Genomic DNA, 27,995 nt, shown 5'->3' on the forward strand with positions numbered 1-27,995 from the left:
ATGGACACCTACAAGAAGGTATGGTCATCATGCACGTGCGTGCACGTACAAATGAGTAAAATAGTGTAGACAAGATGATATCGTCATTACGCTCATGCAATCACATGCGCACGCCTACATTGCTTGGTATACTTTTGGTAAACCGTTGTTTACATCTTAAATGCATAGATTTTGCCTTCTTTAATGAAACTTACAGGGAATATGGCACGAGAAGGGAGTTGGGGAGCGTTTGGGGAACATCTGTAACGGTTCCCGTTACAATTAGCACTAGTTATTATTCTTTTTTCTTCTTATTTCTTCTCCGGTACTTTTTTTGTCCGGAAGTGTTCTCAGAAACTGTTCACCAAACTAAGTTAAAACCTTTTTAGGGTTAGTAGGCATGTTGTGTAGATGTGCCGAACGAAGGTCATTTTGCGCGCATTCGAATGCACGTGCGGGCGCGTGCAATGAGTTAAATGACTAATATATTTAATATGGTTGTAACTTTTATATTTTTTGATAAAATGTTTTGAAACTCATTATATAAAGATATATAAGATGTGTAGATAAGATGACATGGTCAAATTTGCATGAACTCACGCGCATGCACGTGCGCTTTGCTCTGATTGGCTGAAACAGAAATCTCAATATCTTTTTTGTTTTATGATGAAATGCTTTGATACTTATAACATAGACATGCATTAGGATGTACTACAATATAATATATAAAATTTTTCATGAAATCACGCGCATGCGCGTGCGCTGCAATCTGATTGGCTGAAACTTTAAATGAGTATAACTCCCTTGGTTTTCAACCAAACAGGATGGGATTTACAACATAGATAGACATAAAGGACTCCTACAAGACGGTATAGTCACCATTCACATGCATGCACGTGCGTGCACGTGCGCTTTGCTCTGATTGGCTGAAACAAAAATCTCAATATCTTTTCTGTTTTTTTACAAAATGCTTCGAAATTTAAAACATAAGCATACTTTAAGATGTCCTACAATATGATATATAATAATTGGCATGAAAATACGCGCATGCACGTGCGCTGCAATCTGATTGGCTTAAACTTTAAATGGCTACAATTCCCTTGTTTTTGAACCAAACAGGATGGGATTAAGAACATAGACATACATAATGGACTCCTACAAGAAGGTATGGTCATCATGCACGTGCGTGCACGTGCAAATGAGTAAAATAGTGTAGACAAGATGATATCGTCATAACGCTCATGCAATCACATGCGCACGCCTGCATTGCTTAAATTTGAAATACTTGGTATACTTTTGGGAAAACGTTGTTTACGTCTTAAATGCATAGATTTTGCCTTCTTTAATGAAACTTACAGGGAATATGGCACGAGAAGGGAGTTGGGGAGCGTTTGGGGAACATCTGTAACGGTTCCCGTTACAATTAGCACTAGTTTTGTGTGCACTGGAAATTACTTCTAATAGTGAGGCAAATTTATAGTAATTATTATTTTTCATGTGCATCGGAAATACATTTTAAGATAGTTTTATCTCTTTTGTTCATTGTTTTTGGTTGTTTTATGCACCTCTGTTGGACATATAAGTATCCAACCGATAGGTAGTTGGATATTTGAATATCCAACTGATGGCCAGTTGGATCTTTAAATAGCCAACTAGTGCTGGTTGAATCGGTAAAATATACGTAGACTTATAACAATGGGTGACGTCATAGAAGTTTTTTATTCTGTAAGCAGACACTTTGCCAACTCTGATACTTTGAATTATTATTATCTCGTAAATAGCATTTCTCAGAAAACGTCTATCAAGCTGAAGATGTCATGAAATCAGATATCTTAAAAATAGAACTATTTCTGGTATATTCACATATCATTTCATAAGTTTACATCACCGTTTACACTTTCAGATCTTAACTAAAATTCCAAAGTAAGGTTTCATAGTAAATCAAAGTATCAAAGTTTTTATTATAATTAACTATAGTAAACTATTTTTATACAGTTAACTTTAGTAAATGTTTTGTTAGTAGAGATATCCCTTAATCTTCGATTATGGGGAAACAATAGGAAATGAATGACATGTATTTTTTTAACTGCACAGGATCCTGTCTGGTAGTGAATGATGATGGAGTTGTTGATATAGTCAGTTGTCGCAGCTTCAGATATGGCTGTACCACAAAATTCTTCAAAAGTTCTGAGCTTTTTCATTGTGAGTGTTTTCCTAATATTTTCAATTGAGTATTCTCGAGATATATTCTAGAACAATTCTGCCAATTATTTTTTCCCTTTAATATGAGGAGCCTCTCAGTGCAAAATATTTTTTGGACATTGAGAAAAAACATTCCATAAAGCTTCTTTAATTGATTTTCACTATATGGTACATGGCATTTATACCCAGGCAAATAATCAAACAACACATTTAAGTGATGAGAAACCACTGTTGTTTACTTCCATGGGAAAGCACGTGTAAATAACAAGTATAATTAATTTATATTGGTCTTTTAAATACTTAAATTGATTACAAATTGTGTAATATACTGTAAACTATTTTTTAAAATTGAAATCTTAGGGTAGATCACTGTAACTTCTAAAGATGCCATAGAAATAGAACTCTTTAGTGTGTAGTGTAGAGAGAGCTCTTAAATTAAATTAAATCAAATTATTGTCGAAATTAATAGTTAAAAACATGCAGAATATGTTTAAGTTTACTTAATTATATTTTGAATAGATCCAGCATGCCATCAAATAAACAAAGAAGGTCGGTGTTTTTACGCAGATCCGAATTGTGAAAAGATGTAAGGAGGGGAAGTTGGGAAAGAGAAAGTTGTTTAAACATAATCAAAATTTATGTTGTTAAGATTTTGTTGCAATTATAATTATGAATAGAGAATAATTTGAATGTTTGCAGTTTATAAATAAGCAAACATCACTATTTGTGTAACATTTTACTGACTTTTTTTCTGTTGAAGCAGAGATCATGAGATTGCAACAAGTAACACCACGTTTGGCAACTTCAATACAACAATTAACGACGTTGCTTCCACCCTGGGTTATTCAAATGTAACTGAAGAAAGAGAGAATGACCACATTCCTGCTGGGGAAATTGCATTCATTACTATAGCATTAGGGGTTATGATACTGACTTTTCTTTTCCTTTTATATTGGTATAGACGTTCAAGGATGAAGAAAAAAATGGAGAAAAAATCTGAAAAACACGAAGATGTCACGGAGAGTATGTTCTGAACTCATCATCAGTGCATAGATTTTTTTAACGAACAACACAATATTGAAGTCAAATATATAAAAATCAAGTTCCTGTCCTTTAAAAAGGACTGCAAAACATGGACAATATGCATGGTTTCTAATTTAGTTAGAGAAAAAAATATAGGTTTAGTAAATATTCATCTAGGTTCGTTCACATTTCTACAGTGTTCTGTCTACTTTGACTGATAGTACTTTCATAGCAAAATTGCTCAATTTTATCTCCGGTTAACCTATAGTTTTGTCATTTTAAAAAATTAGACTATTTTGATACATGTAGCCCCAAACATTTGGGACTTGACATATGCTCTGGATTTATACGGAGAAAATCTATCATTAGAAAAAAGTTCTATCTCTTAAAAGCTAGAACTAGTCGTTAAATGAAGTTTTTAATTCATGTTAAGTTATCTATATGTTGCAAGTTCTTCCTGCTTTTCAAAATGCATGTGCCATAGAATCCATGTAAAGTTTGTTTATAAAAGTATAATAAAGAATTTTGGATCCGCCAATGAATCTATAAATACGATACGTAGATTTAAAAACGATATTTGTCAATCAATTGCATATTCTAATTCGAATAGGGCGAATTATTAAAATACGGGCAAGTTGTCTTAAGGCGAACTCTTTAGCATTCTTGTGCATGTGTAGCCAGATGTGTGCCCATGGCATCCGGTTTAACCTCGCTTATATACTTTTTTGTGTGGACTGCAGGATCCACGCAATAAAACGTTTAAAGTTTTAAATCATACTTTATAGGCTAATTCTTCAGACTTACATATAAACAATAAACTTCATTTCCTTGTTAGTGCGGGAATAAAATTCTAATCAAGGCAGTTATCACAGAAGAAAATATGTAATCCGCTTATGCATTGCATGCTACAAGAAGCAAGACACACACATATTTTATAGATCCTTTTTACTTAGGAATTTATTATCGATTATCAGGTGATAGCAGTAGCTTTTGATATAAAGTTCATTGCAGACCAATACGTTTGTTCTTTTACAATTCAGATGAAGAAACACCCTTCGTATCTTTAGACTGCGAAGAATCATCAAGTAAAGCTATATGCAAAAATGAAGGTTTGTTTTAATTTTGTTTGGTTTATTTCTATCTGATTTGTCCATCAATATTCTTTGTTTATCGTGCTTCGTCGTCTATTATAAATATGAACAATTTATTGTAAGGGTTGCAGTGGTTATGCATTGATGTTTTAATTACAAATCTAACAGAAAAAAATATTCTATTTCTCTATTATGAATAAAATATTTCAGTAATTGGATTGAAAGAAAATGGGAAAATTCTTTGTGGAGACATGGCGTATTTTGAAGCCAAGACAGGGAACGGTGTAGACACCGGTAATTGGCCAGTTTCTTTGATGAGACAAATAGGAGACACAACAGATCTCACTGACTTAAGTATAGAGAAGTACCATGAAAGGACTAGTAGAAGACCTGTGATACAAAATGTTGAAAAAGATGACCAGGGTGAATATCAAGCCTTGATATCAAGAGAAAAGGATGGAAGGAATATCAAAATACAAAGTAACATATTCTTCTTAACAAGCTTTCAAAGTTAATGGTATTTTTCTTTACATCTTCGTTTCATACCCCCCACCCCCAAACAAAAATCAAGAATGGTTTGGCAGAGGGAGGATGAACCAATAGAGCATGAGCAATTCATACAAAAGAAAATGCTTTCAAATTAGCACTGTATAATTTTATTTAATGAACTCAAGCAGATCAACACTCTCCTTCTAGGCACCTGATTCCAACTCTGGAATGTCGAGGGGTCCGTACAGTTTATGCCCTGCCAACAGACTTGTATTGTTTTAAGATTTCTAAAATTGATCAATGTTTTTATCATAGAGCCGATCTCTTCCACTGACAAAAGAAAAATTTAGAATTAATCATACGTATTCCAAAATATGCATATACCAACTTCCCAATCGGTTTATTGAGTAAGCTCGAAAGACGGTTTAAGTTTCCCGCATGGTCGAAAAATATATTTGAAGCTGGTGAATTATGTTGGAGTTATGTTGTTGTATCTGCAGATATACTTAAGAATAGCATTGATTGGTGTTTTTTAATGCTAAAAACATTATTTTGCAGATCCCCCAAATCTAGAGATTATCAACGTATCCTCAGAAATAGATTGCGTCAAAATTCTGTATAGTAGCCGTGTTGAAAATATATTTCCCGAATCAGACAAAATTGAGTGGACCAAGGATGGAGAACCTTTGACGACGAATACAAAGAAGTACAAAGGTGGTGGAATTACAGATGATTATCTGAAAATCTTATCTCCATCAGAGAACGACAGCGGTGAATACACATGTAGAGTATTCAATGATGCTGGATCAAACGTAAAGCGCATAGTTCTAGGTATTGTAATTATACACTAACCATGGTTGTTAATCATGTTTATATATTATTTAGCTAAAGGTAAATGTTAATAAATTATGCTAAATTGTGCTTTTTAGAAAAAGGACTGCATCAACGACTTTTTTCAGTTTTTTTTTTTCTTTTATGTCTCAGACTTTTTTATGAAAAGAAGAAAATTTCCTTTATACATGAATTTTCCTTAAAATCGTTCTAGCTGCCCCATCTGTAGAAATTGGCAAAGATCTGAAGGTTCCTTTAGGTGGTCAAATTAAGATTGAACCTGTCATTAAATCGTGTCCATCACAAGAGAAAGTATCTTGGCAAAAAAGCAAAAGTCAGGATCCTGATAATTTTATGAACATAGACATCAATGATTCCCGATATTTCGAAAGCAGTGTGGACCCAGAAAATCCCGTTCTCGTAATAAAGAAGACATCCTATTCGGACATTTTGTATTACAGACTAGAGGTCACAAATAGAATTGGAAAATCTACAAGCAATGCTGTTCGGCTAAAATTAGTTATTGGTGAGTTTAAATATAACCAAACACTGAGAAATGTATAGAAAGAATCACATTAAACATTATGATATAAACTAATTTTGGCATGTTTAGTTATTTACTAATCTCAGGCACAATTTCAAACTGTAAAGATTAAAAGGATCTACTTATTAATATAGAGGATTATTCCTCGAAGAAGGATATGGAGATAACAGTATTCAATCTTAAAGTCCGTAAAACAATACAAAACAAGAGCAGAGCAAACACGGACCCCCGAAACATCAGAGGTGAAATCAGGTGCCATGAGGAGTAAGCATCCCTTGCTGACCGGTCACACCCGCCGTGTGCTCCTTGTCATGATCAGAAAATAACGACAAATCTGTCGTCAATTCAGTGTATAAATAATGGACTAACAAATTGGTATGAAAAACGTCAGTCAGCTTTTGACTCAATGATAAATTGTATTTGCTGACAAGATCATTGTATCGACCATAGAAGTGACGAAATGATTATTTTAAACGAGACGGCCTATATTCCTGTTTCATCAACTTGCTTGTCAATAATTTACCTCGTTTAAGAAATTGTTCATATATAGAGTATGCTCTTGCGTATCGAATCAACTGAGATATATACACTCTGTATGAATGTGATGAAAGTATATTGCTGATTAAGAAAGGGAAGTTGACGATAGAAAAGTTAAAGTCATCACGTTTATCATATAGCTTGGTTGTTAGATTACCATTAGAGTCTTTGTCAAGTAAAATATACAAGTATGAAACAGATGTGTCAGACTCTATGGTATCTTTTATCTCAAGCTCACCAGGATATATCGTATCGACGTAGGCATGGAAATTACCATTGTTTATTGACAATACGTCGACGATATATCTAAATGTTGAGTTGAGGGCCACACTATGTGTTTTCTTCTTTTCACGCATAAGATTTTGTACAAATTCTGCTTCATATGAATATAAAAATAGGTCTGCTAATAACAGAGCGCAATTGGAGTTTCAATAGATTGTTGGAATATCTGGTGTCCAAAAACCACATAGATATTGTCAATCAGAAACTCAAGCATCTCTTTGATGTCAACTTCAGAGTACTAGTGTGTGCAATCAGAATGTATGTTAACAAAATAATTTTGCAAATGACCAATAACCAGGTAAGTAAATTTACGAGTTCCATTTTTATTGAAAAAGCAGCTGTCAATGATATCAAAAAGCCTGGATTTTAATTTATCGTGGGGAATGGTTGTATATAAAGTTGAAAAGTCGTAAGTTTTTAAGCTGTTGATTTTTGGTAAAATCTTGTGATTTCAGATTGTTCAAAAGTTCTTTGGAATTTTTGAGTGTCCACATCTGATTCACACCACTTTTTGAATATATCGTTGCACTGTACTCCAAAATAGTCTATATAAACTAATAGTGGGTTAAATATGAATTACGAGTACTTTGTGAGTTCCAAGACATTTTGTGAGAATTTTCAATTACTTATCTGTTGATTTTCAGAACCTATGGATCGAACTATTTTTGAAAATTAATATTTATCCTTTTCTTTACAGATCCTTCCTCTGTATTTACAAATCTTGAAACCAATATTGCAAATCAATGCGTTACAATTGTTTGCAAATTTTCTCTCTCCAATAATTCTCCAGAAGTCACGAATATTATTTGGACGAAAGACAAAGAATGCATCGACATTTTAGGTAGTCAAGGAAAATATGCTGGAGGAAGCATTGTTGATCCTTCGTTAGTAATACACAGAGTAAATTCAAACGACGTTGGAGAATACCAGTGTTACGTTTTAAATGCAGTTGGATCTATGGCTAGTAATCCGATCCATTTAGGTAAATAAAATGCGTTTGCATGGTACTGAATGTTGTATTTCATGGGCACAAATTCTTATGAATTTTAAGGAAAATATTAAAAGACTTAAAAATTAATCAATTTCGTATATCCTTGGGTCATTTAAATCACTCTGACGAAGTAGTAAATTGCTTTTTCTGTTTTTGTTTGACTAGAAATTCATGGATATATTTAAAAATATAAATATGTAAAATAAATATATAATTAGCTAAATATAATTCTAGTATTCTCTTAAAAATACAGCTTGATATAATCCAATATAAATTTATTGACTGGGTTTGAGGACATAGTATCATGCGTTTTGTTGGGCATAAGAATCACACTGTTTGCCTGGGGCCGTTAATAAGACTGAAGGCAAACAGTGCAGTTCGAAGGGTCAACAAAACGCATTTAGCCCGAGAACAGTCAATAATTTTTTTTACACCTTTTATTATTTTTTAACATACATGTATCAGGTGTCAGGTCATTTCTCTCTAAAAATTTTTCTCTCCCAGGTTATTTCTCTCTCCCACCATTTCACGGTAGGTCATTTCACGGTAGGTCATTTCTCTCTCCTACCTAGGTCATTTCACCCCATTTTTTATCTAGTCTTATATAATTATTTACAACTCCATTTTTTGTCTTATTAACTCGTATCTGGTCAATCAAATTAATTTTATTAATTTATGACTTATAAAAACTATACAAGAGGAAGTCTGCCGGTATCTTATTTACAGGAAAATAATTTTATTATTTAAAAAAAAAAAAATAGATACCGTTGCCCAGCCCTTGCCACGTGGAGGCCTCCTCATTAAGGACCATAATTTTGAAAGAAAAATTTAAAGCCAAATTTAATAAATTTAATAAAATGAATTTTTTTTACCTAATCTAATATAATTATATACAACTCTATTTTTTGTTATTTACTCGTATCTGGTCAATCAGTTTAATTTTATTAATTTATGACTTATAAAAACTATACAAGAGGAAGTCTGCCGGTATCTTATTTACAGGAAAATATAATTTTACTATGTTGTAAAAAAAAAATAAATAAATTGATACCGTTGCCCAGCCCTTGCCACGTGGAGGCCTCCTCATTAAGGGCCATAATTTTGAAAGAAAAATTTAAAGCCAAATTTAATAAATTTAATAAAATTATAAATTTATGCCTTAGCTAATAATGAAATTTTGTCTACGAAAAGAATATTAAGAAAATGAAGAAAGTCGAAACTAAAGAAAATTATTTTTTTTTAATAAAAATTTACTTTTACCGATTGTTTTCATAATGTTCAGCGTGACAACTATGAAGAATAAAAAATTAAAATGGATTTAGATTACATTCTGTCACTCTAGATCTTACGACAAAAAGGGAGAAAATGAACATAAAGTAAAACATCTTTTTGTAGAAAAAGGGTACCTGTATATCTCTAAACCATGTATGTAAATATTTACGAAGTTTTACGTTTTTGTACAAATTTTATTTAAACCCAAAAATGTTTTTATGAACGCGAAGAAAACAAAAATCTAAGGGAAAAATGCTATCAATGAAAAAAAAACAACCTGAAATGTAATATTTACATATATACAAAAGAATACGGCATGTACAAATATCCCAAGAATAAACGCGAATTTAACACCGAAAAAAAATCAGACTATCGAAAACTTACTCCGTGTGGCCATAAACACCTCCACAAATTCGCAAGAAATGGCTTGTAGTGATCATCTCATCGTCATAGTCCGACCAAGCTTGCCGAATTTTCTTCTCCACCCTTGTGCTGGTTATTCTGGCATCACGAGACAGGTCCTGTGCGGAAACCTGGACGTGCATAATTTCAGCCTCCTTCTGCAGCAGAGGAATCAAGCGGTAGAACCCAAGGTTTCCATTCCCAGCTTTGCCATTGAGACGATTGTGCCATCCTAGGTAATTTTTAAAGAATAAGCAAGTCAATAATATTATAGGGGGGAGGAGGTTACCGATAAATATTGAAGGCACATATAAGAAAAAGAATTACCTTCGGTATCGTTGTTAGTACGAATCTCCTGTTTGTAGATGGACCAGGCTGGAATAGGGAATACAGCGTTGTTAATCCACTGTCTTTCCATGTAGTCTGTGAGGGACTTTAGAGAGGAAGATTCCTGAACCTTTTCTTGCATTGCCCGGAATGTGGGGTTGATGTCATTTGTTTGGATTCCTGAAGCTCTTCTAGATCCACTCTCCTATTTTCATTCTTGCAGTCGTTACACTGCCAAGCTAATCCCTCCTCTCCACCCAGAATAGTCCAATACTCTTGCAGGGATACGTCTACAAAATTTGTTAAAGTAAAAATGTAGCCCAAAATTGCCTTTTTTCATTTATTTATACTGAATGTCAACTAGATTTTTTTTAATCTTACTTGTGCTGCACAAACGATGCTGCCATCTCTCGCAAATTTCACAACAAAGAGCGTGCTGTCTAGGTCGAACCTGTAATTAGCGATTAATAATTTAATTGGCTGCAAGATTTTAAAAATTTATTTCACCGTAAAATGATCCTTGTTTGGTATGTATATTATCCCTGTAAGAAAAATTATTTGAGTACTTAAGCCCCCCCCCCCTTTTCTTTTATCCGTTATCTGTTGACATCAAATTCGGAGTTAAACCAGAGATGATTTTTGATACAAGTTCAGACTTACTAAAATCAAAGAGATCTATCTATTTGTTCTGTAAATTACACAATTTAAACAAATCACGTTTCATTGATATCAGAGATTTAAAACAATAAGCGATTTATTTCCGACTGGGATAAAATATCAGAAACAGTTTAAAGTCAATTTAACCTACAGAAACTTTAGCATATAAAATCGATGATAATTTTATTTGAACGTACATTTAGAACGTCTTAATCTATACTTAATCTCGTACTTTCATTTATTTTAGCTCCGATACGCCATATATAAATACATGTAGCTTTAATAAGGATTCGTTCAGGAGAAGTCTATCATTTCTTATACATGTATGCAAGAGAAATAATGTAGCAAAATGTTTGTAACAATCAGGAATTTTTAAATTAATATCAGCACCATTGTTTTATATGCATTTATTGGCCAGTTTATTTTCATTCGATTCTTCTTTTAATTCTTTTCTAAGGTACAATAAACTACGTACTTGCTCAAAAAAAAAACGTGCTCGTACAAAAAAGAAGGAATTTTTCAACTTACTTGTCTGTGACAGTCCAAACATTTTGGATTAGTCATCTTGACGAAAATTTGTGATTTCTAGAAGGTACTGCAGTGAATGTGATTTTTAGTGAAATAAAAAATGGCAAAATTTTTATTTATATAATCTGGCTGAACACATCTGTGTACAATACACAAAGTTGACATTTTCTGTCATTAAGTCCAAACGAGTAATATGATTGTGGTGTCAATCTGTGAAATTGACAACTTACGGATAAACATATGTACCCAGCATGTATATGTATAAACACCGTGTAAGGTACCATAAAACGGTCAGACAGCAATTACGAAATCTAACAATTATATATTTAATCCTGATAAAGGTCATAAACGAATGATGACAGGACACTAAACAAACTTAAGGACTTCTATTCAATTTAAATTTTAAAACTATAAAAATAAATAAATAAATAAATAAATAAATAAAATAAATAAAAATCGCATCGCTTTCAATCTTAGTTAATTTATATTCCATAGAAAGAAAGAAAGAAAGAAAGAAATAAAATAAAATAAATGAATTCGCTAATTAATAAATAATTAATTAATCAAAAATATGAATTTAGGAATGAATTAAAGAATACTTTAAACAAATAAAAAAAAGTAACTTACAGACAAATAAATGAATAAATCGATGAATTCATAAATGCATTACTTTAATTTACGGAAGAAAATCAATACCCATGCATGCTTTTCTTTGCGAGAAGTTGTTTGATTTTATTTTATAAAGGATAAATAACTTTTTTTACCATTCATTGCAATCTGTTTGGAACTCTTTCAAGATTGAGAATTCCATCTTGAAATTGTTAAATAAATGAAACGACATTAAGATTTGCCGTGGAATATATATCGGCAAATATTTACAACACCATGTTGAAATCGATCCATTAAATGTATTTAGTTAGGACCTAGTTAATAATGGTAAATTTGAAAGCAACATAAAAAAGGAATGTTTTTGTTGAATGACTGAAATAAATAAATAATTAATTCATAAATATATAATTAAATAAATGAATAAATTAAAAAATATAAATAAATAAATAAGTAAATAAGTAAAAAATAAATAAATAAATAAATAAAATAAAATAAATTAACCGTAAAGGACGCATGTTAAATGTTGAGTTCAATAATTATGATATCAATAGAACTTGTTATAATTACATTTATTCTATAAGTCATACAATTTTCATGTTGGAGTGAAATGACCTGGGTTGTGGAGAGAAATGACCTGGGTAATGGAGGGAAATGACCTAGGAGAGAAATGACCTAGGCGGAAATGACCTAGGCGGAGCAGGTACTGGGGAGAAATGACCCGGATTCCATGTATCATATGATGGCTTTATTGATGAAAATTAGAACCGAGGCTTAAGTAGGTCAATTCCGTCACTGTCGAACACCAGCGAATACAAATGCTAATCCCTACCATTATATGACGTGAGGTCCACTATTCCACTATACGGCGAAACATCTCTTAATGACCTTGCAGTAAAAAAAGGAAGTGTTAGGTTTTACTCATAAAGTTTTATATTGGAAAAATCTTTTTAAAATATAACAATTCAAATTTAAATTTTTAATGCAACTTTGGAATGTATATTTAATAAATTAGATTTCAAATAATGAACAGGTATTGTAAGAAGAAGAAAAAAGAATCTTAAAATTGGAAATATTTGCAAGGATAATAATTTACATTTTTGTTAAACAAACATTTCCTGTTAAAAATATTTCTACAAAAACAATGAAAAATGGTGCAATGGTGGCACAACTTCCTACAATCGATTGATACTTTTAAACAAAAATTAATCATATATTTTTTCAAACTGATACAATGAGCGATTTTAAAAGGTTCGGATAATATAGCTTTTAATATGATTAACTGTATTATTTGTTAGGTATGAATCAATGCATCAATGCAAAACGTGGGATAATTTGCACAAGAGGCCCAGAGGCCACATCACTCAAATGAGCGACTGGCTAGGTTAAAGCAAAAATCAGTTATAAACTTTTAATATAAAAGTGGGTTCAGAAGATGGTGGAGGTGCACATGTAGTTGAACAAACTTTAATCTTTACCTCCTCTATACCTCCTACAACTGATTTTAATTGATATGATACATAATGACTTTGCTGATTATAAGATGAATATTTTAACTGATATAACTTTTATATTCCCTTATATAACAATGATTGGCTTTCAAGGATCTTCGATCTCATGGATTTACATTGTTTTTAATGCTTTAATATTGATGATCACTAACTGAGGATGCTTCTACATAAGTTTCATCTTTTCTGGCCCAGTGGCTCTTGAGAAGAAGATTTTTCAAAGATGCCATTAATTTTGCAAACTCCCAATTATCTATCCCTGGAAGAGGGCATGATCATTTATTTGAGCAAACTTGATTCCCTTTAAACAAGGATATTTTGTGTTATATTTAATTAAAATTGGCCCAGTGGTTCTTGAAATAAAGATGAAAATTTGAAAAGTTTACGACGAAAACGACACACAATGGACAAGTTTTGATCGGGAAAGCTCACTTGAGCCTTCCCTCAGGTGAGCTTATACTAATAACGACTAAATTCCGTTTATCATAAATGAATCCACGTTTCATACTCTTGTTGTATCCGACAAACTAGACAGTAACTTTTTAGATAAAAATTTATATGAGAAATAAAATTGTAAACAAAAATGTCATGCTGTCTAATAGATATAAAATACACGATGGATTTAAATATTCCCCTTCCACTGACGCCTGACAAATAGATCGTCATACATGTTAGGCTTCTGATTTTTCACTTGGCAATATTAAAAATGAGGTTTAATCACCAAGATATCAACAAACCTAACTTTCAATTTTTTTTAAAACAATTTATTTCCCAGACCTAATCTATAAAAACATATCAACTAACATTACTAGAAAAAAAATAAGGCAACTGCCAGGGATGGGGCCCTGACTAAGCTCCTTCTAAACAATGATAATGTGCCCCTATGACATCACGCAGGATGTTATAAACTATATAGAAAAAAATTAAAGTACAATTATTTTCAAAAAATATATTTATACAGTATTCATAAGGTAGATATATTCAGTGTAGCTGTCAACCGAGGGAGCCACAAATACGTTTCACAGTCCATTTACTCCCCCCTTTTTGACAGCACTACGGGAAGACAGGTCCCTTCCCAGTAGTATTTATACAAGAATATATAATTTTCACATTAGTTTGAAAAGATTTTCGAAAATCCTTAGCTCAGTGTTACCATATAGAAAGCGTAATACAGAAGTGTAGAAACAAATTGATTTTTTTTACATGATTATATAAATTATATTCAGTTTCACTCAAAGACTCCAATCTACATAACATTTTATGTTTATAAATTCTATATGCCACATACGTAATAAGTAAATTAAGAGATCTAGTTTTATCATTTTTTTTTAATGGAAAAACCCAACAACAATATGTTTCCACTGAATTTTAAATGATAAAAAACTACTTATAGTATTCCATATATTAGACACATTATTACATTCAAAAATCAAATGTTTCTCATTTTCTATTTTGTTACAATGTATACACATAGGAGATAAAAATTTTTTCCACTTACTCACATAGGCATTGTTACATAATATATTATTCAATAGTTTGTAGCTAAATTCTGCTATGTGTTTATCTCTTATATCTAAAATGTTACATTCATAAATATTTTTCCAACTTGACTCCTCAAATATTCCAAAATCTTTAGATAATATGGCTTGAAAACTGGGTTTACAAACTTTTTTTCAATAAGATTTTTGTAGAAAACGTTACTTGATTTTCCTGATATGTTGAAGTTCCCTTAAGGGAAGTTGAAGTTAATTACATTTTGATTATTTATGTTGCTTGCATTTGAAAAATTGTGTGTTCTTCGAATATTCTTAGTAGCTGACAGAAGAATTCTGTACTCACATAGCCAATTAGATTTGTCAATTATATTGGAAAAATGTTCAAGTGGTCTGATGCAACCCTTGTCATCAAACAATTCATATATATATATATATATATATATATATATATATATATATATATATATATATATATATATATATATATATATATATATATATATATAAAATTCCAGATTTAATCCAATTGTCAAAGAAAATAGCTTTTCCTTTATAGACCAAATTACGATTATTCCAGATTGGCTGTTGCAAAATATCATCAGAAGATGTTTTATCAAAGTTTAATTCAGTTTTACATTCATTAAAACAACTTAGAACTTCTTTGTAAAATAAAGGAACGTGTATATTTTTTAAGCTATCCACACCTATTGATGAAAGCTTCAAAGAGTTCACAGAAAAAAAATATACAATCATAATTGTAAATATTTTTATTTATTACTAGTTATGGCACGCCAAATTCACAAAAATTAGCAAAACATAGTTTCACAGTCGATAAACTAGGTTTATCGGTTGTAAACTATAGATTACAGACTGTAAACTATAGTTAACAACGTTAATCTATATTTTACATCTGTAAACCATGGTTAACGCGAAAATCTATGTTTCACAACCGTAAACTATACTTAACATCAAAAACATAGATTATCTGATAAATACAGTTTCACGATTTGTAAACTATAGTTTACAAACCGTTAACTATAGTTAACGATCTGATAAATATAGTTTCAAGATTTGTGAAACTATGATTAACAACTCTTAGCTATAGTTTACGATTGTAAACTATAGTTTACAAACTTGAATCTATGTTTATCAACAAAATCTATTGTTAACGCTTTATTGAGACAGATAATCTTAGATTAGCATTCGTAAACTATAGTTAACGACCGTTAAATATAGTTTTACAGATGAAAACTATACTTAACGAATCGTCAACTATACTTAACGAATCGTTAACTATAGTTTACGGTTTGTAAACTATAGTTTACAGTCGATAAACCTAGTTTATCAATTGTGAAACTAGGTTTATCTCATTTTTGTGAATTTGGCGTGCCATAACTAGTATATCTAAAACCATAAAAGACAGCAATAACAAACTAAAAATTGAATAACCTATATTCTAGGCAATCCTATAGTTCAAAACGGCAATTACGAAAAGGATGAAGAAACTGACAAAATAACCTGTACTGTTGTGGTGGAATCTATTCCGGATGCCCTGACAGCAGAATGGAGAGTTCAACAAACCCCAGAAGAGGATTTTCAACCAATAGATGTTCACGATTCAACTTACAGAGGCTCAACTGTTTCCTTACCACAACCAGTTTTGATTGTTCATGAATACAGTAAAAAGCAGGGTCAACAATTTCAAATTAGCGTGTCAAATTTCATTGGGGAAACTAAAGAAGTCATAATTGGTACATCGTTTACATGAATTATATTTTGTATTTTTAAATTAAATTACTAAACATCACTTTTACTTTTACTTTTATTCATAAAAATGTGCAAATATATCCAATTTTTGAAGACCTACTTAAACAGTTTCAAAGAAGTGCGAATTTTAGTATTGTTCTCCCGCCTACCTCAAAGTCAATTTTCAAAAGTTAAGATATTCGAATGGTTTTATAATTTTTTTTATAGATATTTTTTAAAATATGGATTTTCCTAAAACGTTACTTATTTGGGAAAACAAAGAAGGATATGGAGATAACGAACAGTATTCAATATCAAAGTCCAAAAAGATACAAAATAGGAGTAGAGCAAACTCGGACCTCCCGAAACATAAGAGGTGGGATCAGGTGCCATGGAGGAGTGAGTATCCTTTGCTGACTGGTCACACCTGCCGTGTGCTCATTGTCATTATTGTGAAATAATGGAAAATCCGTCTTCAATTCAGGATATAAATAATGGACTAACAATAAGTATGAAAAGACTCAATGATGAATTGTATTTGTTGACAAGGTCATTGTATCGACCAAAGAACTTTCGACATGATGACTTTAAGCTAGACTGCTGATATGAGTAAAAAAAATGAGAACTCTAAAGTTTAGTAAATCTTGAGTTTTTCACTATAGAAGTCAACGGAAAACAGAAAACATTTTTAAAACATCAGTCCCCTGTGAAACAATAATTCCTTTTTACATGTACCTATAATATGGACTGTCATTTTACAAATTTATGCCAAAGCTTCTTGTGTTTAACAGGGGGAGGGGGGAATATTTCTGGACAACAAATCTTTTTTGTTATATCATTATTTGTACACGATGATTAAAATGTTTTGGGGATATTCTCTAACAATAAGTATTTACCCTTAACAACATTATTAAACCATATGAATATTTATTTTCTTATCTTTTTTTCTGAAGAGTAATTAAAAAATAACATTTTCAATGATAAAAGCACAGAATAAACATGATGTTAATTTACTTTTAGAATTATTTAAAATAATAAGTCATTTATCAAATTTTAAATAAATCAATTTGAGTACAAATAAAATAGAGTATATTTAACAACTTTTGTGATGTTTGTGTTGCTCATTATTTATATAAGATGGAAGATGATATGGCTAATTAAATTTATATTGCAGAAAAGAAAACCAGAAATGAGGAAAGTGCTCAAAAGGCGCATAGTAAGTAATAAAAAAAATATTAGATAGAAGAAACTAATGTGACATTTAACAACTTGTTATTCGAATCCTTTTTTAGATAAACAAATGGATTTTTATCGAAAAAGAGGTCTAAATATACCGTTTGCCAATCTAAGAGACGATCTTGAGAACTCGTTTCCACAAAGTGAGCTTGAAAGGTTCAAACACTTACTTATTGGTAAGATTTCTTTTACTTTTATAGCTATAACATAAAGTAGACTTTTTTATTATGATAAATCAAATAGTCTGGGGGATATTCTTTAACAATAAGTATTTACACTTAACAACATTATTAAACGATATGAATATTTGATTGTTTTTTTTCAATTTCAATGCATTCTAGACAACGGGAAATAGTTAAAATGGGGACATATTCAGTTCAAAATTAATTGTATAAGGATATTTTTGTTTCTTTTTTTCTCTATAACTTTTTTTCACATTCTAAGCTGTGAATGCGAGTTTGGGTTATCATTTCTAGAATAATTTCAACAGCTATTAAAATACCTTACAATGAAAAATTGCCGGATCCTGTAAAAAAATATTTAATTGCAGCACTTCCAAATATCAAGACAACAAAATATATTTATTTAAATCTGAAAACAATATGTAGAAAGAAGATACGAGTAAACCTTTGCAGCCCCTTATAATCCTCAATAATGTTTACGTTTCACACCACGAACTTAATCAAACAGCGGCTAATTCAATGTCATTGTAACATATTTCGATGAGACTAAATGACTTCTGTGTACCTCACCCACCTACGACAAAAGTTAGCAAAAGTATGCGATGGAAAGTACTTAGTTTACTCCTTCATGGCACCTGATCACACCACTGATGCTTTGGAGGACATAGTTTGCTCTTCTCCTATTTTTTGTATCGTTTAATAACATCTGTCCTGGGGGCCATAAAACTTAGACGAGCTCACTTTTGATCTCAGTCTCACTTTTCTACAATATATGCCTTTGAAAAAAGTTAGACTGAGATCAAAAGTGAGCTCGTCTAAGTTTTATGGCCCCCAGGCCAGAACTCAAATGCTGTTTGTTATCTCCACATATTTCACTCGATGCATTAAATTCTGAAATAAACTCAAATACACGTTTAAGGAAATAAATCGGAAACAATAAGTAGAATGTTCAAAGGAATGCATGTGGTGCCAGCTTTTTGCTTCCTTAAAGATGACTATCCAAAAGGGGTAAGCTTTTCATTTGCTACTAGCATATTATAGTTCATGCCAAAAAAAAAACACGGATAGTAAGATAAAATCTGACAATCAAATAGAAATATCACTTTCTAACCCCTCAATGTTAAAATGGATATTCATGAATTTTAAAATTGTGAATAATTATTAATCAATTAATTTATTATTAGGTGATTTCAAATATACTTCAAACAAGAGGTCCAGGGGCCACATCGCTCACCTGAGCAATTGGCTAGGAAAAAGCACATATCAGATCAGAACTGAAAGTTAACTGAGGGCGGGGAGGGGGGGCTTGAATTTTAACCGCCCAGGGGGTCATGATTTGAAGAAACTAGAATCTAAAATACCCGAGGATGATTCCCTATAAATATCACTAAGCATGGCTTTGATGTACTTGAAAAGAAGATTTTAAAAGGTTTCCCTATATATTCCTATTTAAAACTTTTATCGGCCATTTGGTCAAACCCTACCCCCGGGGGTCATGATTTGAATAAACTTGAATCTACACTATCTGAAGATGATTCCACATGAGTTTCATCTTTCCTGTCTCAATGGTTCTTGAGAAGAAGATTTTTCCTATAGATCCCTATGTAAAACTTTGATCGGCCATTTTGGCCAAACCCTACCCCCTGGGGGTCATGATTTGAACAAACTTGAATATACACTACCTGAGGATGATTCCACATGAGTTTCATCTTTCCTGTCCCAGTGGTTCTTGTGAAGAAGATTTTTGAAAAATGCCATCAATTTTTCTCTAATTCATAATTATCTCCCCTTGGAAAAAGGCCCTTCATTTGAACAAACTTGAATCCCCTTTACCCAAGGGTGCTTTGTAGCAAGTTTGATTGAAATTGACCCAGTGTTTCTTGAGAAGAAGATGAAAATGTGAAAAGTTTACGACAACGACGACAACGACAACGACAGACAACGGACAAAATTTGATCAGAAAAGATCACTTGAGCCTTTGGCTCAGGTGAGCTAAAAAGACTTCAGTCTGTCTTTACCGCGATTTTCAGTCTACACCATTCATTTTGGAATATCGATCTAAAAATTTCAGTTTTGGTAGTTACTGTATTTTTTAAAGTGTCAAAGTGCATTTTCATAATCTCATTAGTATGTATAAATATCATTTATCAAACCTCACCACTCTAAATTTAAATGACATAAGGAAATTTTAACCCTCTCAGCATAATTCGTTTCGTTTGAACATATTTTATTGTTTAGATGTTATAACAAAAGGATTAGACACAAGTTCTTAAAACTTAGAACGTCCTCTCCTAATTAACTTAGTTAAGGGGGACCTATGTCGTTCTACGTCATAACAGCGTTTTGACGTCACAATAGCGACGTTTCTTTTATACCTGTTGGCTTTTGCTAAGTTCTGTGATTTAGGTCTAACATTGTAAATAGTCAATACCATACACACGTTTCAAAAAGAAAACTTCTTCATTATTAATAATTGTTATATATAATAGTTATTTTGTTGATTTATAGAGTTTGTTTATATTAGAATTTTCTACCGGTGGTTTGATAATTCATAGCATTTTCAGTGTTTAAAACAGACGTCGATAATATGCTGGTATAAGTTCTAAAAGAAAATTTAAAATTCAGCGAAGAAAGCTGCTTAAATCAGGAGAAATATAACTAGTAATTTCAGCATTACATTAATTTTTTTTTTTCTCGATAAAATTTAAAACGAGATTTTAAAAAAATTGTACTTGTAGATACAAGTCAACATTTTAAATTCATTTTGAATCTGATTTGAGATTTTTGTTCTTTTTTTTAGCGCATTATACTTTTAAAAAAAAATAATGTCTGTAAATAATCTTTTTTTAGCATTTCACATACATTTTTTGCACGTGCTCCTGTATAAAAATTACATAGAAAGGTATTATTTTTAATGCCTTAAAATTTAAAGCAAGTGTTCATGAATGAAATGTGTAAGTTTTGAAAATTTCACACAAAGACTTTTCAGACATAGGCCCCCCTTAAGTAGTCGAAGGTCAAGTTGACTGTAATGGTTGTATTTTTTAAAATGTTTTAGAAGAACTGTACATTCTAACTTAACTCTTAAATGTCAAAAATGAAGTTTACCGACGATGTAAAGTATTTCATAAAGTTGGTCATAGGTCAAGTTCAAGTATACCTAGGTCTGACACCAATGTAAAATACAAAAGAGCCAAGATATATTTGTGCAAAATATGAGAATGAATATGATATTTATATACTAGTAATTGTTGACAAAGAACTATATGCGGTATATTGCATATATTTGTCCCCACAAAAGTCAAATTTTGAAAACTTCCTGAAAGTGCTGAATTCAATAAATTGTATGAGAAATATAAATTAACAGAAAATATTATAGTTTCAAAGCAGTATATTTACAATGTTTGATTTTATGACGTCACAAACTAGTCCGATTTTATATCCTTTTTCAGAAAGAGGACAAAATGGACAAAATTTCAACAATTTTAGCTTTAAAATTTGTAGAGCGCAAGTTTGTTCAGGAACAATATTGACATATTTCATTGATATTATCATTCTACACATTATATCAAAATTTTGATCCTGAACACGCATGCGCTCAGTGACTTTTACTCAAAATATCGACGAAATATGTACATTTTTCTGTAAAATTCATAAAAACTGAAATTTAAGTCATGTTTGTGACGTCATTACGTACATATGACGTCATTACTTATAAAAAATATTCAGTGCTTTGAAGTCAGCATATATTCCCCTGTTTAAGAACTTAATTTAAAAATTAAACGATACTTACCAAGTAAAAGATTGTAATTCTCCGAAGTATACGTCAGTATTAGAGATCAGGTGAGATTGCAAAGCAACTCCCAGAATTCAATCTTTAAAGATGTTGTGACCACAAAACAAAACTCTCAATACTGGGTGGGTGCGGTGTGGCACCTGATCTCTAATACTGACGTATACTTCGGAGAATTACAATCAAACTTCTTCTTGGTAAGTATCGTTTAATTTTTAAATTCTCCATCAGCATACGTCAGTATCGAGATCATGTGAGAGATTTAAAGCGTGGTCACGACATTGTATTAATCAATTAGTCAATTTAGCAATATGTCTTAATATTGCAGAAACCATTGACAATATGTGAAATTTACCAAATTTATTACAGCCATCAATTGTCAAAACATGTTAAGATTTATCATCAGTTACTGTAGAATATTTTGATAAAACTGACAGTCCAAAGTTATCACATTGAACAGTTTTGTTATAAAACTTTTGAAATGTTCCCGAATTAGACCATCCTGCAGCATTCATGATGCTGGTGAGCGACAGTCCCATAGACTTTATCGGCACTTGTTGCAGCAGAACGTGTGCTAAGTGCACTGAAAATGTTTGTGTCAATTCCAGCTTCTGTCATCACTCGTTTGATCCATCGTGCTATGGTTTGACTGGTTACAGCATTATGCGGTTTTCTAACCATTAATAATAATTTGGTGGTATCTCCTCTAATATCTGCTGTTTTCTTTAAATAAAGTTTCAACAGAGAATATACACACAGAGAAGGACATTCTGAAAATTTTCTTAACACTAATTAAGGCTCAACTTGAAAAGAAGGTCTTGTTTGTTTGAGAAACACATTGAACCTAAATACTATACACTCATCATTTATGTACATATCTTCAATATCTAAAGAAGCTAACGACTGACAACGTTGTCCTGACACCAAAGCTAGTAACATAGTTAACTTAAATGTCACATATTGAAAAGACAAAGTCTCATTTTCTAACAATTTAAGGTATTCTAACACTATATTTACATCCCAAGTAATTCCATATTTTGGCAAACAAGGTTTAATGTTAAATACACCTCTCAAAAATCTTCTAACTAATGGATGCTGACCTACAGGCGTGTTATCTACAATAATAAATCCTGACAGAGCTGATCGAGCTGTGTTTATAGCACTGTAACCACAACCCTCTGCCATCAGTGATGCTAAAAAATGTAACACATTAGAAATGTTTGGTATACAACTATTACACTGTACTTCATTTGAATACTGAAACCACTTCTTTATGTACACATTGTATTGTTTACACGTGGAGCCTCTCCATGATTTCATAAGTACTGAAATTGATCTTTCCGATAAATCGAGTTTCTGGAAATTTTTCCTAAAACATGGCACACCATCAGATGAAGTTTTCTTGCCAGAGGATGGACTTTTGTAGGATTGTTTTTCAGCTGCAGCATCGTTTTGGATGGTTTCAGAACAAGTGGTGGTTTCACACACATTCTCAAGATGATTGGATACCAGTTCTGTGTGTCCCACAGAGGTGTGACTAGCAGGCCTTCGGCTTTGTCCATCAGGATTTTTTGGCATACCCGGCCGATAATGCTAAATGGAGGAAAAGCATACAAAGACAAATTAGTCCAAGAAATTGTAAAAGCATCAACAAAAGATGCGCCAGGTTCATTTCTCCAACTCACAAATTGTTTTAACTGTTTGTTAAGTCGTTTTAACCGTTTGTTAAGTCGAGATGCAAACAGATCAATATGTGGTTTGAAATATACACAAGATAAATTCTTAAAAAGTTTTTCGTTCAACATCCATTCTGTTTCATCTCGAATCATCCTACTCTCCCTATCTGCCACTACATTTTCAACACCTGGTAAATAAACAGCTGTTAAACACATATTATTTTTATGCACTAACACCCATATTTCTCTGGCTTTATAGCTACATGCAGTGGACTTTGTACCACCCTTATTGTTAATATATGCTACAGTGGTAGAATTATCACAATAAATTTTCACATGTTTATTACAAATTTAGCAAGAAAACTTTGTAAGCCTAGCAAAACTGCATGTAATTCCAAATAGTTAATGTTAGGCAAGTACTGTTTTTCTTCTATGGACCAATGTCCTCCTGTAGAAACGTCACTGTATTCTGCCCCCCAACCTATTCCTGATGCATCAGTAGTCAGTGTTTCACTAATACACATTTGTCGAATGGGAGCTTTGATACCACTATTTATTTGTATTGACCACCATTCTAAATCTTGAAGTGCCTCTGTTGATAATGTCATTTTTGAATCAAAATTTCCCTTCTTACGTTTAAGGGCTATGGCCTTTTCTCTCTCAAGTATTTAAGTGTACAACATTCCCAAAGGAATTGCTACCGAGGACGAAATAAGAACTCCTACTAGTTCCGTAACTTGTCTGATTGAGTATATGATTTCTTTAAACAAAATTTTTTATAAAGATTGTTAAATTTCTTTATCTTCTCTGGAGTGAGGCTGATTGTCATTGATTTAGAATTCAAAACAAATCCTAAGAACACAAGTTCATGTGTAGGTACAACCACAGATTTTTCCTTATTGATTTTAAAACCTAATTGTTCAAAGAGTTCTTTTGTATCTTGAATATTTTTTAAACACTGTTCATATGTTTCTCCTTGTAAATAGGAATCGTCGATGTATGCAACTGACACATGTCTTTTAGATCTGAGTGAAGCATACACAGGCTTTAGGAGTTTTGTAAAAAGCCTGGGTGCACTTGAAAGGCCATTTGGTAAACAAGTGTACTGATACAGGGTTCCTTTCCATATGAATCTTAAATATTTTCTGTCAGAGAAAGCTACATTCACAGTATAATATGCATCACTTAGGTCCACAGAACCCATATAACATCCAGGTTGAATTAATCTTAAAGCTGAGTGAACACAGTCTTTCCATTTTAAAATGAGCATACTCAATGTTTTCATTTAGTTGTTTTAAGTTCAAAATAACTCGATAGTTACCATCCTTTTTTGGACGTAAAAACACAGTCCAGATATAATCACCTGCAGAGTGTGAAGCTATCTCCACTACCCCTTTTGCCATTAGCTTTGATAACTGATTGTCTAAAGCAACTGCCTCTGCAGCATTAAGTTTAGTTTCTTTCACTGAATATTGAACAGGTTACGAAGTGAACGCTAATGAATATCCTTTAACAGCTAGCATCAAGGATGTATCTATCTTGTGTGATAGATTCCCACACAGGTAGAAAATGGCTAATTCGCCCAGCATGTTGAATGTCACCTACCTTCTCTGCTTCTGGTGGGACGCAGATTTCTTCGTGTAGCTTTTCTTTGTGTCGTGATTGTTGTGGTGGTAGTTCCTGCTGTAATTCCCCATGGCCAGCTGGTAGTGCTGGGGTCCTCTCCCTAAAAAAATTGTTTTAGCTCTTTCTTTGAACTTTAGGCGAGGATTGAATTTCATTCTCGTTTTGGAGCTTTTGTCTTCATATGCTACCTTGTTTGCCATTTTGTTATGTTCAGTGATGTTTTTCATTTTGTCAACCACATCATCACCAAACAAGTATGCTGTGATTTCAGTCTGACTTGTGCACAGTTTCTTATATGCTTGTTTCATGTTGTTTTTAATACACGCTTTTCTGTGCAAAGAAATCTCAGTATTAGCAGAGGCCAACATGGCCACGACATCGAGTAGATCTTTTGCAGCTTTGTTTTTGTCAAAGTTATTGTTGGGTTTCAGCAAACTATCTACCACTTTGATCACCGGACCAAGTCCTTTCAATAAGGTTTTCTGAATTTTATGTACCTTAACATCCGTAAATCTCGTAGTTTCGTTCATACAGTAATTCCACACAAAATCATTCACTCGAGGAAATTCCAAATTACAGTTCTCAGGCCGTAAATGCTTATCAAATAAGTCATTTTTCTTCGAATCCTCGAGTTTACTAACTAACAACTTATTAACTAAGTCTGCTAATTTAGTAGCAACACCATCTGACGTTTTTTTCCTCTACAATATAGTTGGAAACCGCAAACAGATGATTCAGATCTTCCTCATGTTTATCCGTAGTCTCGTTCAACCAGACCCTCGGCTGTTCTGGTAAAGATACGTGATATCGATTGTAACGCCAAAGCGAGGCTTACCGAAATTCTGGTAAAGTTTTTGATTGGCTGAAAAAAACACACCTACAAGATTTAAACAAATACATGATAAATCAGCAGAAAAATAACTTAAAGATGTAAAAGTTCTATGTCTAAAAGTTAAAACCGTTAGAGAGGAATTGTTTACGGTAATGCCCACCAGTTATAGGTAAGTGTATTTGATTATGTCTTGTAAATATTCTGTACGAAAGTCAAAGTGAAAGTAGTTTAGCCCTACCTGCGTAATACAAATTCTTTCGACTGATATTGTAATTTCTCGTTTGGTATCCCTAATTAAAGACCAGTTTATTAATATAAAGTAACAATCAATCAGAAGAAACGTATATAACGTTTGCTTACAAAAAGGATTTTTAAAATGAAAACAAGATAGCGCCCTCTGACGGTTACAAACGCTTATGTGATTCTTTACCAGACTCTCTGCTGGTCGGAGTTCACGGAGACAGCCGAGCGTCTGGTTGAACGAGACTAGTTTATCCGAGCCGCCATTTTTGTTTCCTTCTACGTCACATCTCCCCAAGTCTGAAGGCCCCGCCTCCTTTTGACTGACAGCGGGTAATTTTCCACGTGCGGTCGACTCTGACTCGCTGCTGATCTTAGCCTTTTTAGACGCATTTTCTGTAACGTTTTCAGACTTTCTTTTGGCTGAATTTTTTTTACTAAATCCGAATCACTCTCATCTGTCGACTCTGCTTCCACATAAATCATATTGTTAATTGCATCCAAAGATTTTTTCATGGCAAGCATCGCCAGATTTTGGTCGACCATGAATTTCTTAAACATAGTCTCTGTCACAAATTCAGTGTTGTTAACACGATCTTGTTTCTGAGTCTCGCGTAATTGCGCAATCTAGCACCCTTGCGCTAGTCCCCAGAGAATCATCGTCTCCCCACTTATGGGTATCTTGCGACGAATGTTCATTATTAAGTGCATCTCGCTTACGAGATTCATTGCACCTTTATGTACATCTTGCTCATGATGCGTATCTGACTGTTCTGTAGACATCACTTGCGTAAGAAAATCCCTCAAAATGGCGTCGGAGCCTGAGGGACGCTCCTCGTCCATTATTGAACTTCGTCAATATGTAACTGTACAGTTCAAATAACCGTTTGAATTTACCGCAAATGTTCCGCACTAATTCACTGTCCAACTAAATCGTAAAATATACTATAAATATCACAAAATAAGGTTAAATCCAAATAAAATATAGAGCGTAAAATTCCCCGACTGATCGAATCTGGGTCAAACTTCGCACTGAATAAAATCTGGGAGTTGCTTTGCAATCTCACATGATCTCGATACTGACGTATGCTGATGGAGAATTAAATATATCTCCATCAAAGTTTCATTTGGGGGGCAAATATTGGTTATTACCGAATAAAGTTCTTTATTGTAGAACGTGATATTTGAAAGCCATTATATAAGGTATGCGTATTGTATTTTAAACAGCTTACTATATTTTTCATGTTCAGATCAAGGAGCAATAATTGAAGATGCTTTATCTAAATGTAATTCCTTGAGGGAAGTCTTAGGAATTCTGATACAGGAAGGACTGTTCAGTAACTGCGATGTTATTTTGGTACAATACGTGTTACGGAGGATCGGATGCGTTGATCTCTATAAAAGATGTTACAAGTATGCCAAAGATTGGGAAGCGCTCTGCTTTTTTGAAAGCCAGCCAGGTATCATTTCTGTATTTTTCTCTTTTAAGCATTTTATTAATATAGAAATATGTTAATTTGTATATTGCTCTAGAAAACGTTTCACTCATAAAGAGACGTCAATATATAAACTTGAGATATTGTTGTAATTGTCTTTGCAGAAAATGGGTATACAGCTGTCAGGTTTCACATATGTGGCAATTTCAAAGAATACTCCAAGGAGGATATCTACTCTATACGAGATACAGTTGCCAATATGCTGGAATGTTCGAAAGAGTATGTTGTTATTAGTGGAATAGAGCATGATAAAAGCTTTGTGGTCGTGCTGTCAATAAAAGAAGAGTATACCTTTGCGCTACTGTCAAATGCTCAAGATATTTTGAAACATCTTTGTTTTTTGAATGTGGATTATCTTGTCTGTGGTGAGATTGTCATAAGAAAAGGACACACCAGTAAAGGT

General features: G+C 32.6%; 2 protein-coding genes across 2 annotated transcripts in view; one reads left to right on the plus strand and one right to left on the minus strand.

The window, feature by feature from the left end:
* The first annotated feature begins 4,546 nt into the window (after positions 1 to 4,546).
* The window catches only part of LOC134234179 (uncharacterized), a 29,670-nt gene continuing 6,221 nt past the window's right edge, over positions 4,547 to 27,995 (plus strand). The window contains exons 1-7 of the mRNA XM_062716239.1: positions 4,547 to 4,775; positions 5,343 to 5,615; positions 5,830 to 6,141; positions 7,676 to 7,960; positions 16,226 to 16,516; positions 27,347 to 27,556; positions 27,697 to 27,993. Of these exons, the coding sequence (XP_062572223.1) occupies positions 4,547 to 4,775; positions 5,343 to 5,615; positions 5,830 to 6,141; positions 7,676 to 7,960; positions 16,226 to 16,516; positions 27,347 to 27,556; positions 27,697 to 27,993 (1,897 nt within the window). The remainder of the gene's footprint in view (positions 4,776 to 5,342; positions 5,616 to 5,829; positions 6,142 to 7,675; positions 7,961 to 16,225; positions 16,517 to 27,346; positions 27,557 to 27,696; positions 27,994 to 27,995) is intronic.
* LOC134234178 (uncharacterized) lies at positions 9,588 to 10,134 on the minus strand. The gene is made up of 2 exons (XM_062716238.1): positions 9,971 to 10,134; positions 9,588 to 9,875 (listed from the first exon to the last, which is right to left on the minus strand). Exons 1-2 carry the CDS (start codon positions 10,110 to 10,112, stop codon positions 9,622 to 9,624), a joined length of 396 nt encoding a protein of 131 aa, XP_062572222.1. The 5' UTR covers positions 10,113 to 10,134; the 3' UTR covers positions 9,588 to 9,621.

The sequence above is a fragment of the Saccostrea cucullata genome, unplaced genomic scaffold, assembly GCF_032062105.1.
Source record: "Saccostrea cucullata isolate Sc308-1 unplaced genomic scaffold, CSIRO_AGI_Scuc_v1 ctg12021, whole genome shotgun sequence".
Classification (NCBI taxonomy): Eukaryota; Metazoa; Mollusca; class Bivalvia; order Ostreida; family Ostreidae; genus Saccostrea; species Saccostrea cuccullata.

Excerpts from the sequence above, each read along its gene's own strand:
- LOC134234178 (XM_062716238.1), bottom strand. The coding sequence starts at position 10,112 with ATGCAAGAAAAGGTTCAGGAATCTTCCTCTCTAAAGTCCCTCACAGAC. Across the intron at positions 9,876-9,970 it reads TACTAACAACGATACCGAAG|GATGGCACAATCGTCTCAAT; the intron begins GTAATTCTTTTT and ends AAAATTACCTAG.